Raw genomic sequence first — 14,817 nt, forward strand, 5'->3', positions numbered from 1 at the left:
AGATAGCTTAGAGGTGCTCCACATTTGCTACGACAGGCCATTATGGGGCTCTTGCTGTTACTCCTCTTAAAGCACGATCGCCTGATGCCTGATACACTTTTTTACTTTAGAATAGACTTCGTTGGTAGTTTTGATCACTTTTAAAATCGAACTTCAAGAAAATCAACGATTTCGTTGTTTCACTCTACGGCAATAGCCATTTAGAACTAGCTGTAGAGATCATAACGACACGTATACTATACAGTTAGGTCAGTAAATGACCGCATCCCATTTTAATTACAAAATGTCAGTCCCAAAAGCGGAATTTTTTCCTTTTGTAAGACATTCAATTTTTCTGTACTTATTACAAAGTCAGCTCGCAGTCAAGCCTTGTTCACGGTTATACAGCTAAATTAGTATTTTCCTATTTAGAGCTTATTAAGCTCTCGAGTTTTCAATAACGAGGTGCTTTGACGCGCAAATAATTCCGTTTTAACGATCTCAAAACATTTTTTACTAAAAAAATAAACCCTTCATACACACTGACAAAGAAACACGCGGCTCTTATTAAACATTACATTTTGAAACTCTGTGAAGTTTGCCGAGTAAAGAAAAATAATTGTACGTAAAAAGTTACAGATTTTTCAAAGCTTTGGACGAAGTTTTTCAAAGATCTCAACTTATGAATTGTATATTTTCAAATGGTAAAAAGTTCAAGAATAATAACAAAATACAGATCACCTTGCAATATAATTATTTTTGTTTTTTTTTTTTGGATAAATAGAGCTAAAGGAGATCTCAACACGGATATATGGCAAAACAATTCTTGTGATTATTATAAGTATCCACGAATTTCGATTTTTTTACAGGTAATGTAAGAAATTCAAAAAATTATGATTAGGTGGAGGAACCTCACTTTACTATACAGTATACATTGAACTTAGCTTTCAGTGTTGCCACAAACTGAAAGAAACTGAATCTTCTTCTTTTCATAAACTTTCAATTTACGTCAAACGTTCGATGTTTGCCACACAAATACAATTTTTCCTGATAAAATTGAGGACCGAAATTCGTGGATACCTAATGTTCTTCCCAGTTTTTCTCTGGAAGTGAACAAAAATTTACAGATATACAGGGTAAAGAAAAATGCTTGTTTGTCAACCCACTTGGGAGAGAGGGAGATGTCACTGTTTTATTGTAAATAGCACTAATAGCAGCCATTCTTATATCTTTAAAGTTAGTGAACACTTTTAAGTAATAAGAAACATTCAAAGTGTTGACTGAAAACAGGAGATCAATAGGATATTTGTTATTATAGTCTATCCGCCGAACCTACGGAGTAATAAAAGCGAAAATTAGGAGGGGTTGACCATTAGTATTGGTCTATATCCGGTCCGTTTTACAATATAATATCTTCTTCTCTCTCTAATATAAGGACTTCTCGGGTCTCATGTCTCGATTCACTTTTACGTACCTGTTTTACAGTGTAATGCGGTTCGACCAAAGTTGCCGCCCATCGAATTTTATTACTCCGTAGGTTCGCCGGATAGACTATAGTCACTGTAATCGTTAAAACACTGCACTTTTCCGATTAATCGTGTCTAAAGTTCCCCAAATGACCATGATTACACTTTTTTGTTTATTTTTAGAATTGTTGATTGATTGACTCCTTAACTGACTTATGGAAAAATATTCATTAAAGTTATTTATAACATCCCTGTAGGAAAATTCATTGTGACACATCCACAATTTTGATTATCTAAAAATAAGATTTAAGGAACAAAATAATAAAACACAATCTAACATGATTTTGCATGTAATCCGGAAAGAAAAACAATTTTGTTGGGGAAATAAATCCGAGTCTATTTCCTTGTGAAGCCTTCCGTATACATTTCAGCAGGGATTGTGTGGATCTAAAACAAGGAAGGTGGCTTTTAAAACGTCTCTGTCTATATCAGATGGCGACGAGGCACTCCCACAGGATCTTCAGTAGTTATTTTTAGGCGAGTTTTAAAACCTCCATTAAGTTGGGTGGCTCTGTCAAAAAAGGAACGATTAAGAAACGCTCCCGGAAAAAACGTTATCATTCCAGGTTTCCAGCCCGTGAGAAGGGTCGTCATTACTTACTTGCATTGGAAAGCGAAAATGGTTTGTTGACCCAATTTTGCTTAGTAAGTAAACAGGTTATATTTAGATCATCCCTCCAAGCTGTTAGAGCGTCCTTACGTTTTAGTAGATATAGCGATTTTTACTCAATTATGTTTTTCCATTCCGTCGCTTTCTGCGGTGTCAGATTTCACCGCAAATTGTTGACTGGAAGATTTTCAAAGCGGAAAATAATAGTTCCACCACAAATAATGTTATTGAAGGAAAGAAAGCCTTCCACCCTAATTGGTAACAGCACAATCACTCTGGAAAGCCAGCATCATATCAGGATTCCTCCTCTCTTTGCATTGTATTTCTTTCCCGACAGGCAACATACTGATTTCAACTTTTTTCATTTGGCTTTAGCCAGTCATATAGTTCAGTTGAAATATATAACTTCGAAAGCTCAGTGAACAATACAGTTAACCTTCCAACCTCATTCTGTTTAGACCTTCATGTTAATCAACTTGACATGCATATCAATGGTAAATTAAAATTCCGAATGACGTATGAGAGCTTTGTTCTCCCCAGTAAACGTGCTGCAAACGATTTTTAATTTAAACAGTTTCGTTCGACAGAAAATTGATTATCTGAACCATCAGTTTTTTTCTTTTATATTGCAATTCTCAGATTTTTAATGTGACTAATGACGGGTAAAAACAAGCGTAGCTAACGCTTATTTTCTCGGAAACTAAATTAACTTTTGAATTTCTTTATGGAACAACCGATTTTGTTAAGCTTATCCAGGATATTGTTCTAATTTCCCGATGTGTGCATTCTGCCTCTCTTAGACAAACCATGGTATAACAGGAGTTTATTTAATATTCCTTTACTTGTTAACAGCTGAATACTAGTAATAAATAAGAAATTATCAACAAAATTATTTTGCATTAGGCTGAACTAATTTACCTGTTGTGTGTATCAAATGACACATTTGAAACCTTCTGTTTCTAACTCATTTTTAGTAATTAAAGGACTGAAACAAACAACACATTAATTAGTATTATTACATGATTTAATGCTTCTAATAATCTAGTTTTACAATAACAATACAAAAAGGGATAATACTAGCCTATTGTCCATGTATTACCTAATTAGTAGTTAAAAGGTTTTATAACGTATAAAAAATGTTTTGTTGCAAATATCGTATAACTCAGTTTAGTTTAACACGTACTATGAAATACAAAATTACTGTAGGTTGCAAATAATTGACACAATTTTTGTCTGGAAAATCAATAAAAATTCCCTTAATTATTATTGAAACTGGTTCAATTCTGGCTGAAACTGTGGTTCTCCTCCCATATAATAAACATTTTTTTTGTAATCCCATACTCCTTGATACCTCTATTTAGGCCTGTATAGTATGTATTTAATTAAATTACTTCAAGAGAACAATTCAATTAATAGCGGTAATTGGATTCCAGTAGCTACACGTAATTCAATTACTTTGCATGAGTATTCGGGATTGCAATTTCGTTTTAAACATGCATGTAATTGGTAATTGAATTACATTAGATGTTTTAAAGTAATTTGAATTTGTAATTGGGTTTAATTTTACGAGTAATTGCCTTAGGTTCCGGCTAGCAGTCCATCACATTTTTTTCCTCCCAATTGTTTAGAGTGCAAATTAAAATGTTACCTTTACAATTCTGGAACAGAATATGTCTGAATTTGAAATAAAAGCTACTTAAATTGTATATGAATATAGTTTAACATGGTTAACCATACATACACTGACAAAATTTCACTACAACAAACACAAAGTAATAAGGGTATTCATTAGGCGATCATGCAAAACAGAGGGGTAAGCAAGGGATGTTTCCACCCCTATAAGCTTGTAGGGTAGCAGTTTGCAAACTAGTCGCGTTTGATTGCTGAGAATGCTGTTTTATTGGGGTTTGATGAGGGTAGGCAATATTGAACCTTCGTACTGTTTGAGTAAGAGCATCAGGTGGTACTGGGGTTCTGGTGGTTAGAGAAATAGGTACTACAGAACTAGGATTTAGTAAGTTAATTGGTGTCGGTGCCGTGTTGTAATTAAATAAAAAAAAAGTTACGTCGAATTGTGTTATGGAGAAAGAAAAACACATTGCGGAGGCTCTACGGTATTCTGGAACGAAACGAAGCCAGATGTGAAGTTGAAAAGAGAATAACTCAATAATAAGCGCTAAAAATTCAGTTAGCTTTATTTTTGGGAGGCAAAAACGAATTTTCGTGCTAGAGGGGTTTTCGATTGATTCGTTCAGACAGTCTTAAGTTACGCCAGCCGAGAATATGCCGTATTTTTGCCCTTCATAAAAAACAGGTTAAACGACTATTTATAAATTGTTTTTTTTTTTTCGTGCGTATTCATTGAGGATGTTTCTTGAAAATTGTTGCGTAAAATTGGATTAACATGATACAGCTCGTATGCATCTCAAAACTCGCATTTAATATACCAAAGAGCTTCCGCGTAACTGGTTAATAATTTTTGCCGTTTTTTTCCAAATCGTCAGATGGCCCGGCTATTGTTCGTGTCAACATATTTGTCAGAAGTATCTCAAAGATAGATGACGTAACCATGGTAAGTGCCCAGTGGACCAAACATGGGACTGACTATCTCTAATTGTGTAGTTGTGGATGGTAGTCTAGTTCATACTATGCTGATTGACCATTTTTAACGGTTCTTGCCATATTTTTATAATACGCATTATATTCTCTCCCACAACTGATTCTTAGCACATTTCAGCAAATTAATTTAGTTATTTTTGGTAACATTCGCTTTGGAATCATTGTTTAACACTGAAGTTGCCAAACATAACTAAAACGAGCTCGTGTCAGTTGTCAACTTACCGAAACTGATGAACCATTGCAATGTTGGACAAGTTGTGCTTATTTAATAGTGTCTGTGTATGTTTAAATTTTTTCTTATGCCTGTGTGTTTCTTTTACCAGCACATTCAAGAAATTCTTTGTATGAGTCGGATGTGCTAGGGTGAATGCAGATGATCACTTTTAAGAAACAGTGCACTAGTTTAGGTAATTATGACTGGCACGAATGACTGACTTGATTGGATGTTGTAGAGTCAGTTGTGAGTTTTACTTTTCTTATTTGGGTTACCTGAAAATAGTCAGAGATATTTGTTTTGTTTTGAAATTTGACTATTTTCAGCTTTCAAAGTTCGATATTTGCTGATGTTGCGTTTGAAATATAAGATTGGGTTTAATCTGTGCGGAAAAGCCAATTTAAAATTACAAGGATTGCGTGAATGGGCGTAATAATGAGGCCTGGCCACGCTTGCATAATCGATGCGAGATGTGATTGGCACGGCCGGAGCCCTACGCCTCTACGTTAATAAGTTTTAGTCCACTCAATAGACTCCTTCAGGAAAAAATCACAAAACTCCATCACAGTCCTAGGAAAACTCATACTTAGCTCAGAATCTCACTCATTCGTTCATCTCTTGCATGCCTTATCAACATCATCAACCACCCAGTAATATCATTTAACCGGCACCATTTTGTGATGTTTTTTCTACACAACTCGTCTATTAACTGGACTAAGGGACTCCAGTAGTAACCGCAATTTTTGAACACAGTTGAAGGAGGCGGCCCCACTGTCGTGAAGATCAACATCTTTTTGCGGTCTATCAGCAAAATATATGATTATAACATGGTGAGTTCGCGGTCTGCCAGTCATGTCAAGTATTGATGATCGTAAGAGCAGATAAGTATTCTAAAAACGGCTTTGTATATACTGCTCCACTGATGGTATTTTCGCTTTTCCTGGACGCATCCTGTACAGACCGGTTCAATGTTAATTTTAGATTATCGCACTAATTGAACATCTACTGTTTTGAAGACTGTATCAAACAGACCAAAATGGATTAAACATAAAATAGTCAACACTACTCGACGTGTATAATTTGTAACTTTTAAATAAGATGTACTATAATCAAACTTCATATTGTCCAACTCTCTAATGGTGGCTTAGAACAAGCTTCTAGCGATTTTTGAAAAGGTTAGTTCAGTAGACAGACCTCTGGCATTTCTAAAGGTCTCCGGTGACAATTTGGTTTTCAGTAGTGTTTCATTACTAATGCGGTATTTTGTGTGCTCCAAATAGCACAACTTTGCAGTAATTTAACCTCAAACTTAAATGGATCTAAAAATTTTTTACCTTTTTGGCTCATTTTATAGTCCTTTTTATACTTTTTCTAATGGCGTTTTGGTGAAATATATGAGAGTTCAAATAAAAAAGTTACTATCATTCAAAAATTGAAAAAATGTGATTTTTGCAAAAAGTGCAATTTTGGCAATTTTTTATTTTGCTCCAGGACGGTTCCAATGCACATCAAAGGGCATATTTATATCACAGTACCTTAAATTAGGTGAAACAAGTACAAAAAAAGCACTTAAATTTTTTTATTTTTCAAAAAAATTGAAGGAATGGGGGGGTGTTAGGGGTCATTTTTTAATACTTTTTGAAATTCAATATCTCAGTAACATGAAGAGCTAGAGAGGCCAGTTTTGGCTCATTTTGTAGTATTTTTTATCCTTTTTCTAATGGCGGTTTAGAGAAATCTATAAGAGTTCAAATAAAAAATTTACAGTTATTCAAAAATATACAAAATGTGATTTTTGCAAAAAGTGCATTTTTGGCAATTTTTTATTTTGCTCCAGGACGGGTCCAATGCACATCAAAGGGCATATTTATACCAAAGGACCTTAAATTAAGTAAAACAAAAAAAGTGCCTTAAAATTAAAAAAAAAAAATGATATAGTGGAGTATTAGAATTCTATGCATTTTAATGAATTAAAAATGTAAAGTCTTTTATTGAAAAGCTTTGAATTTTATTAATAGGCACAACTTCACTAACTACAAAAGTTAAGTGTCTAATTAACTTTTTATTTGATCCTTTAATCTGTGAGTAAATGTCGCATTTTAAAAGTCACAAATGTAGCACAAAGAAACTTTCAGGATTATAATTAGACTTCAAGCTTAAAAACTTCCGTATTTAGTAAGGACAATTGCCATTGTCTACTTTCTATTAAAGAATAGTGTTCAGGCTTAAAAGTTAAATCAATTTTCTACTCATGAAAACTAAGGATATGCATAAAGTTTAATTACAACTTGTTCCACTCTAATAATAACGAAATATTGTAGCCCAGAAAAACCTAGTTAAACAGGGGAATTAAAAATACCATTCGAAACGATAACAGATCTAAAGAAAGCGGACAACTTTACTTTTCCTGGGATTCTTCCGAGTAATTTGATAAGTAGTAAAGTCCAGGAATTTATAGAATTTTTAAAAACATCTTCAATAATTGATCGTTGTTTTTATTATTTTTAAATAAATTTAATGGTTAACTAATGTTGTATCATCATATCAAAATTGGGTCTGGCTTCACCATATGAATTAAGCTTGGAGGTTCACTTAATGTACATATATCGATTGATGGGATATATCAAACCTGCTGAATTATAATTAATATTGACAGGAGGCATTAACATATACCGAACCCCCATTAAACGAATTTATTTCGTCGAACCTACATAGTTTGTAATTGAACATGCAGTGTAGTAATTATATTATTGTTTGGCTCTGCTATATGCATTAAGCCGATAAAATTTGAGAAACTTAATTAGTGTCCAACTGTATTATATGTTATCTAATTACCGTTGTTTTGTTGACTTTGCCATTAATGTGTTTAGTTTAATATGAAGCTGTAAATACCTTTAAATGGAGCAGTGTCTATTTAGTAACTTTTCGCTTTAGCCGAACATTGTTTTCTTAATTCTTTAGAATTGGAGCGAAGAAAAAACAATGTGAAGTATATTTATCTGCTCTTAATGGATTGGGTGTTATAAATGATGTAACTGTATATGCAAATAACATAGGTGGTCTTGCACAGGGCCAAAGAAATATATGGTGAATAGTGAAGGCACCAGCACGTACGGTGCCATACGTTAATGGCTAAGATTCTTGCATGTCTTCCCTGGTTGTTTCAACAAAATTGTTGGAACATCCTGTAAATGTATAGCACATCCACTCGAATTTTAGTTAAACCGAAACTTAAAAGTGCTGGTTCTACTGATTTTGTCCTGTTGTAACCCCATTTCTGTTTTTCCTCTGTTTCTATATTAATGTATTTGTGGCTCTGTGGACTACTACTGCTCTTTTCGCATGATCTGTGCCCCTTTGTGTATACTGGGTGTTTTCGCTGAACCTGATTTCCATCGCTCTTTGTGCGGTTTGTTTGTGTTTAGATGCGCTTTTATAACGATTCACCAACTGCAGCCTCATAGTAGTCTAAGTTAGTGAATCGTTCAAATCTGAGTAATACGTGAAAGAGTTAGATAGGTTTGTTCAATAATTAACTTAACAATAGACAAAAACCTGAAATTCACCATTAATGTAATTATTAGAACGAGTTATGCTATAGCAAAGCTTAGTAAATCAGCTTTGCACGGCCAGATTGGGATTGTTCTGAAATTGGATAAACCTCTAAAAACAATTTTCAGGCCGCTCAAACTACTATCTAAATTTGGTCTAACACATTAGTTATATTCATGACGACACCCCGCTTTAATGGAGCATAGATTAGGGTGGATATTTGGTTTAGTATTTTTAGATAATACCGGTATCACCTCAATCTACACTCCACATGTTCGAGTTGCGCGCTGTATACAGATTTTGCATAATTTGTATTTGCTGAAATTGCCATCCGGATTATTGAGGTTCTACGCCTTGAATTATCCATTCAATTATGCTTTAAATTAAGCCCTCGACGCTCGGGCTTGTTGCCGAACTATTCGAAAGACAAGGAAATTAAAACAAGATGGCGTCTCAACTATAGCCCATCATGAATTTATTGCGAAACTGCCATTGTTTTACTTAAGTAAGTAAACTAAGTGTAAACCCTGCAGCAAGAGTAAGACTTTAATGAAAGGAAGTTTTAAATACTTGCAAACATTTCTTTGAGAAATCAAACTTTACTGATCTGTTTCCCAACATCTTAAGAATCAATTTGTTATTGTGTGTTACAAATTTACGATAAACGATATAAAGCAAAACGTTTGTGGGGATTTTGATACTGCTATGTGTTGTATATTGTATTGTTGCTGATAAAGATTTAACAATGAAGGGTAGCGGATTTATGACAAAGCTACCGTAAACTCTCTTTATAAAAGCCTTCTTTTTTTAGAAAAGTGTCATTGCTTTGTTTTCGGCTTTTTTCAAGGATGAAACAATGAAACATGCTTTTACAGACACACCAACACGTGTTCTAATATTGGGTTAATACTTAAATATGTTGGAATTTTACTTTAAGCTGTTGCATTGTTTCAACTTAAAAATAGTCTAATCAACTAGAAACAAAAGTGGAAATAATTGCCGGACATTAAATCTAAAGTTTACCCTGTAATACTATGATGATATTTGAAAATTTGGTAACATAGGGTCAGGATGTCCAATTCTAAAACTTTCATTATTATGACACCTCCGGTTAAACCGTTTTCAAGATTTTGACGTTTGAAAAATGTGACATTTTAAGATTTTGGAGTAGCTAGAAACAGATAGAGCAAAACGGCTAACATATCGAGATATATCGCTTGGTAACATTTTGAAATTGACAGGTGTCAAAAATGTTATGATATTAAAAAGACTGACACCTGTCAAATTTTCTAATATGACCACGCAATACATCTCAAAAAGTTAAGATAGGGACCAAGCAAGTCATTTTACGTTAACTGGTTAGAAGCTACGAGACTAAAATCTAAAAATGTCATTTTTCAAATGTCAATATCTCAAAAACCGTTTCAGATAGATATAGGTATATGATACATGAAAAATATTTGAAATTGATAGGAGTATTAAAAAATATAATAATACACAGAATATTCCATTTAAAATAAGCAATTGATACCTACTGACTGACTTTACTATGTTCCCAAACTTACCTTTGTGGGACACTCTGTATACAGTCTGTCCCAAATTCGATGCTCACCATTGGGATCTCAGTTATTATCGAAGGTACAAAAATGTTTAAGTTAGAAAAGTTTTAAAGAATTACATGGCTAATTCAAATCTCTTTTGAAAAATAACCCAGCATTTTTTGTTTTCGAGATATTTGAACAAAACTGAAAAATGATGATTTTTCTTTGGCCATTATTGTGCAAATCGTTTAGTGGACAACTGTTAAACTAAAATAAATATTTTTATACCATGTGATGCATCAATAAAATGGTGATTTTTTGGCCTATTAGATGATAATAAAATTAAATATGGCTTCCATAAGTAAAACAAAAGCTGTCTAATAAATAGTTTGCAAAATAGTGGCCATGTAAGAAATCATCACTGTTCAGTTTTTTCGAAATATCTTGAAAACAAAAAATAATAGTGTATTTTTCAAAAAAGATTTGTTTTAGCCATATAATTCTTTAAAACTTTTCTAATTTAAACATTTTTGTTACTTCAATAATAACTGAGATCCCAATGGTGAGCATCGAATTTGGGACAGACTGTATAACATATTTTAAATAGTGTAAACCTATATTTGAATTTGTGACCGGTTTCAGCGTAAGCCATCATCAGGCTTTATATGCAACAAAGCAATAAAGTTAGCTGAGCTAAAAAAAATATTTTTTTAACACCTTGTATTCTATATACTAGTCAGAAAAAGGAGAGATGCGCTGCACTATATACAGGGTGAGCCAAACCAATATTGTTAATAGAGTTTTTAAAATACCCTGTATACTATAGGCACTTATTTATCACTTAATATGTCTGACCAAACAAAAGTTCCTTTTTAACATTATTCTTACAAGATTACTATCTGCAAAAGTTTTTTAAAGACAATAAAAAGCTCGGGGATTGTGCAATAAAATGTTGAGCAATTAAGCGATTTATAATCGGCTGGTTAGTATCACTTTCTCTCATTAAAAACACCATTGGAGAGTACTAATTGGCAAAGTTAAAAGCGAGGTAAACAACCTATAGGTAGAAATAATTGCGAAAATACGGGCGCCCTCGTAAATTGAAATTTATATTTTTAGAAATGTCTGGAAAGTTTATTTGAATGCTCAGTTAAAATTACGTAAGCGTATTGGGAAATCCGAAATGCCTTTTAAGGGCTAAAAATAATTCGGAAGCAAATAATTCGTTGGCCACCCTGAAAATTTAACTTTGAAAGCGGTAAAAAGTGTCGGTTAAAACGGACGGTTTTCCGAAGTTATGGTTAATGTGAAACGAAAAGCTCGTGGGGATTTTGAATAAATGGGAAAGTTTTAAGAAACCACAAACCGAAATAAATGTGTAGACATTAAGTCAATTAAGAAAACCGCCTAAATTTAACAAACAACATCAGTCTCGAATTGAATTAATTTTTCAATAGCGAAATTAATTTATCGTTCGATTCGAAGTTGATCCGTTCTGGCGAAGCCCCGGATTTAATTTGAAAGTTTTAATTTATGTTAAATTTAAACAATCGCGTCCAAATTTGGAAAATCGGGCTCTTGTTTTAATTGATGCCCATTCAAATAGTAGTAGGAAATTTTCGAATTAAAATCGATATCTAGTTTGTCGAAAGCAGATACATCAACGTACAACAGCGACCAGAAAATAGATACATAATACAAACCCATTTGGAGGAGAGTATTATTTAGTTTCCTTGTACCTTCTGTTTCAAAACTTGTTTATTAGAGTGATTTACCTGAACGCATTTCCCTACCCCCAAGGCATACAGACATTTATCGACAAAAAAAAATCATTAGGGTCCTCCCAGTTGTTTTCTTTTTCCCTACACCCATTATCTCAACTAAATTACCCAAAGGACGCGGTGAAAAAAGAACCGCGTTTCATTTTACAATCCGAAGAAGATCGATTTATTTTTATAGGTAGTTAAAAGAAAATAGAGGTATTCACTGGAAATTTTTAGCTTGGTAAAGCTGTATTGAAACTAAAATCCGTAAATATTTTCTAATAAAAGCAATTTCATTGAATAAACACCACTTATAACGAGAAAGGGCGCTATAAGAGAAAATCGATTTGTTGATGAGAACGCAAATTAAAAAATATTTTATCAGTTTAATTGGAAAACTGAACCCTTGAAGGGCCTCAAGTTATAATGGAGAAGATTATACGAGTACTATAATGCTGCGTCCCGAATATCAGGATCTAATATTTCCTTTCCAGATTAAGCTCTAAGAAGAGCTAATTGCATTTTTCTTTAAACTTAGTGTATTAATGGCTCGGAAGTTTTGTTTGTGTATTCGCTAATGCACTTAAAGTAAACTTTTTAAGTCGTCTCACTATCCTACCTTATTGCAAATTCAGTTTTTCTTGGGTTTGTGTAATTTAGGCAACTAGAGAATCAGAAAATAATTTTGTTTACTCCAAAAAAAAGCGTTTAGTAATTAAATCCCTTTGTTGACCAAATTAAATTGTTGTCTCGGTTTCGATTTATTAAAGGCAGTTATATCAACACTGATTATTTGTTCTTTTAATTGCTTTCTGACAATTCGCGTCAAGTAAACCCGGATTAATTTAGGAGTTATTTATACTTCTCAACAAAATTAAACAACCCTTTTTAAGTTTTTGGCCTAATTGCGCTTGATTTATCACACAAGCTCAAAGTAAGATATTATGACGTCAATCAAGAAATAATCACCTTGACGACATGATCGTATAGACCCTTCTTGTTGCCACCAACAAAGTTATTAAAGCTGATGTGAATAAAGACTTAGGGCAATTACCAAAGGGCCGCTAATTAACTTGATAATTACTCAACCTTCATTCTCTTAACCTCCCCCCCCTACAGAGCTTTTATAATTCCATAAAGAAACTAAAGAAAGCCTCCCTTTGTTGTGACATTTCAATGTGTCAGCATCAAGGGTTTTCCTCTTGTATTCTCCGTTTTTATGTAAAATAAAACGCAAAATAGGAATTTTACGTTTATTAAAAAAAGGAAAATCGAATTAGCTTTCGTCGACACTGAGCACCTTGTTCCTTCGATGAATAGACTAGTGAAAGTAAAAAGCCCTTGATCCAGAAATATTAAAAGAAAGTTGGATACTTGGGTCACGTTGAATGAATGTGATGCTACTTTTAGAAAATAGGTTTTGTGAATTGACGGGCATAACAGTAAATATAGCCGGCCCTTTTTAAATTAAGAAATTGATTCTATTGGAAAGAAGGATTTGAGTGGGCAGCAAACCAATACATCCGGCCATCCATTTATATTTCGTTTTTCCTCAGTAAAGAAAAAACGATTTTACATCGGCAACCATTTAGTTATTTGAAAACATGCAATCGAAACCGAAATTTAAACCTTTAGAATTTTTTAATTCCCACCTTTCAATAAATCAGATCCAGGATCTTTTAAAGTTGTATGAGTGAAGTGGGAGTAGGGATAATTGCTGCTAAATTGTAGCTAGTAGAGTGATTTGTCAGATCTGGAATGTTTTGTGTATTATAACTTGAATTGTTACAAAACTCCTACCCTCAGTCACTGTATATAATATACCAATTGGTTTATAATGTTTCGTGTCTTTTAATGTCCTTTCTTTGTTGCATTTTTTTGTGACTCTTTGTAAATGGTTGTTCATGCTTAGTTTTAACTCTACGTGCTTGATATAGGGATTTCACTACGTTAATTAAGTTCCTGTACTGTTTTATTAAAAGCACACTGTTAAAACCTTTTTTAACTCAACGAACAAAACGTGTACTTCCTAATCAAACACTGTGAAGAAAGGAAGTCTTACAACGTCTAGGAACACTTTTATATTCTGGCATATTTCCATTAATTTATAACATAACATAAAAAATATTAACTGATACTTTAAACTTGTAGTGGTTATGAGACAGTAATCACTAAAATAAATAAACTCGTTGAAAGTTAGTGCATTGGAAATCCGTGCCTAATAAAATATTTTAATCTCTGAACATTGGATTTATCAAGGGTTTATCAACATTTCAGCAGATAATTGAAATATAATTATTTATCCGTCCGGCTCTGAATTGCGGTACATACTGAGTTTAACTTCATAAAATGTTTTGGAGTGTTGCTAATGTCAACAAATTTTTGTTTGGATGTTCTATTTACAGAAACGAAGGGTTTAAATTGATATTCCGTAAATGACAAATTCCTGGAACAGTCCTATATTTGCTGGATGAAATTTCACCAGAACTCCCAAGTCACACACGGTATTTCAATTAACAACAAAGGATTTAAAAAATATATATTTCTCGTCTTGATCAGTGCAATTTGTGAGATTGAATTGTTTTATTTTAATATCTTTTCTTCGACTTCCACTATATCCTGAAATTGACAAAGATACATACTGAATTTTGTCCGGATATATTACATTTCGTGAATTTTCAAATGGGTACGCAAATATGCCCTCAAACGAACCGTAAAATCCCAGGGAAAAGAAATAGAATAAATAAATGCAATTCGACGAAGTAGGCTCTTGACGTTCGTGTGTGATTTTTTGTGCCGATGTAAAAGAAAGTATTGCGGGTAGAAATCGATCAGAAAACATCAAAACGTGTATAAAACATATTTCAATCGGAAAGACATGTGCGTTTTTGAATACGCGACAACAGATTTTTTTCCGTTACATTTTTAATGTAAGTTGAAATATACATGCAAATCCTTTTACGTAAAACATTAACTCATGGCATGTCACGACATATTTTTATGTAGTTTTGTT

At 33.2% G+C, this 14,817-nt stretch overlaps 1 protein-coding gene and 1 long non-coding RNA gene across 8 annotated transcripts in view; one reads left to right on the forward strand and one right to left on the reverse strand.

Moving 5' to 3' along the window:
* GluClalpha (glycine receptor alpha 1) overlaps positions 1-14,817 on the forward strand; it is a 31,701-nt gene that overhangs the window by 5,579 nt on the left and 11,305 nt on the right. For 2 of the 7 annotated variants that reach the window (XM_081993767.1, XM_081993764.1), the window contains exon 3: positions 5,702-5,778. The exons of 3 other annotated variants lie outside the window; for them this stretch is intronic. In XM_081993767.1, the coding sequence (XP_081849893.1) occupies positions 5,702-5,778 (77 nt within the window). Of the gene's footprint in view, positions 1-4,619; positions 4,688-5,701; positions 5,779-14,817 lie in introns of all 7 variants that reach the window. 2 more of the 7 variants (XM_081993768.1, XM_081993765.1) reach the window with 1 other exon arrangement.
* Positions 1,780-2,777, reverse strand: LOC145738764 (uncharacterized). The gene is made up of 2 exons (XR_014180848.1): positions 2,107-2,777; positions 1,780-2,016 (listed from the first exon to the last, which is right to left on the reverse strand). It is a non-coding gene; the product is annotated as an uncharacterized LOC145738764 (long non-coding RNA).

Source organism: Ips typographus, linkage group LG16 (assembly GCF_016097725.1).
Source record: "Ips typographus isolate SLU linkage group LG16, UJ_Ityp_2.0, whole genome shotgun sequence".
In the NCBI taxonomy this organism is placed as follows: domain Eukaryota; kingdom Metazoa; phylum Arthropoda; class Insecta; order Coleoptera; family Curculionidae; genus Ips; species Ips typographus.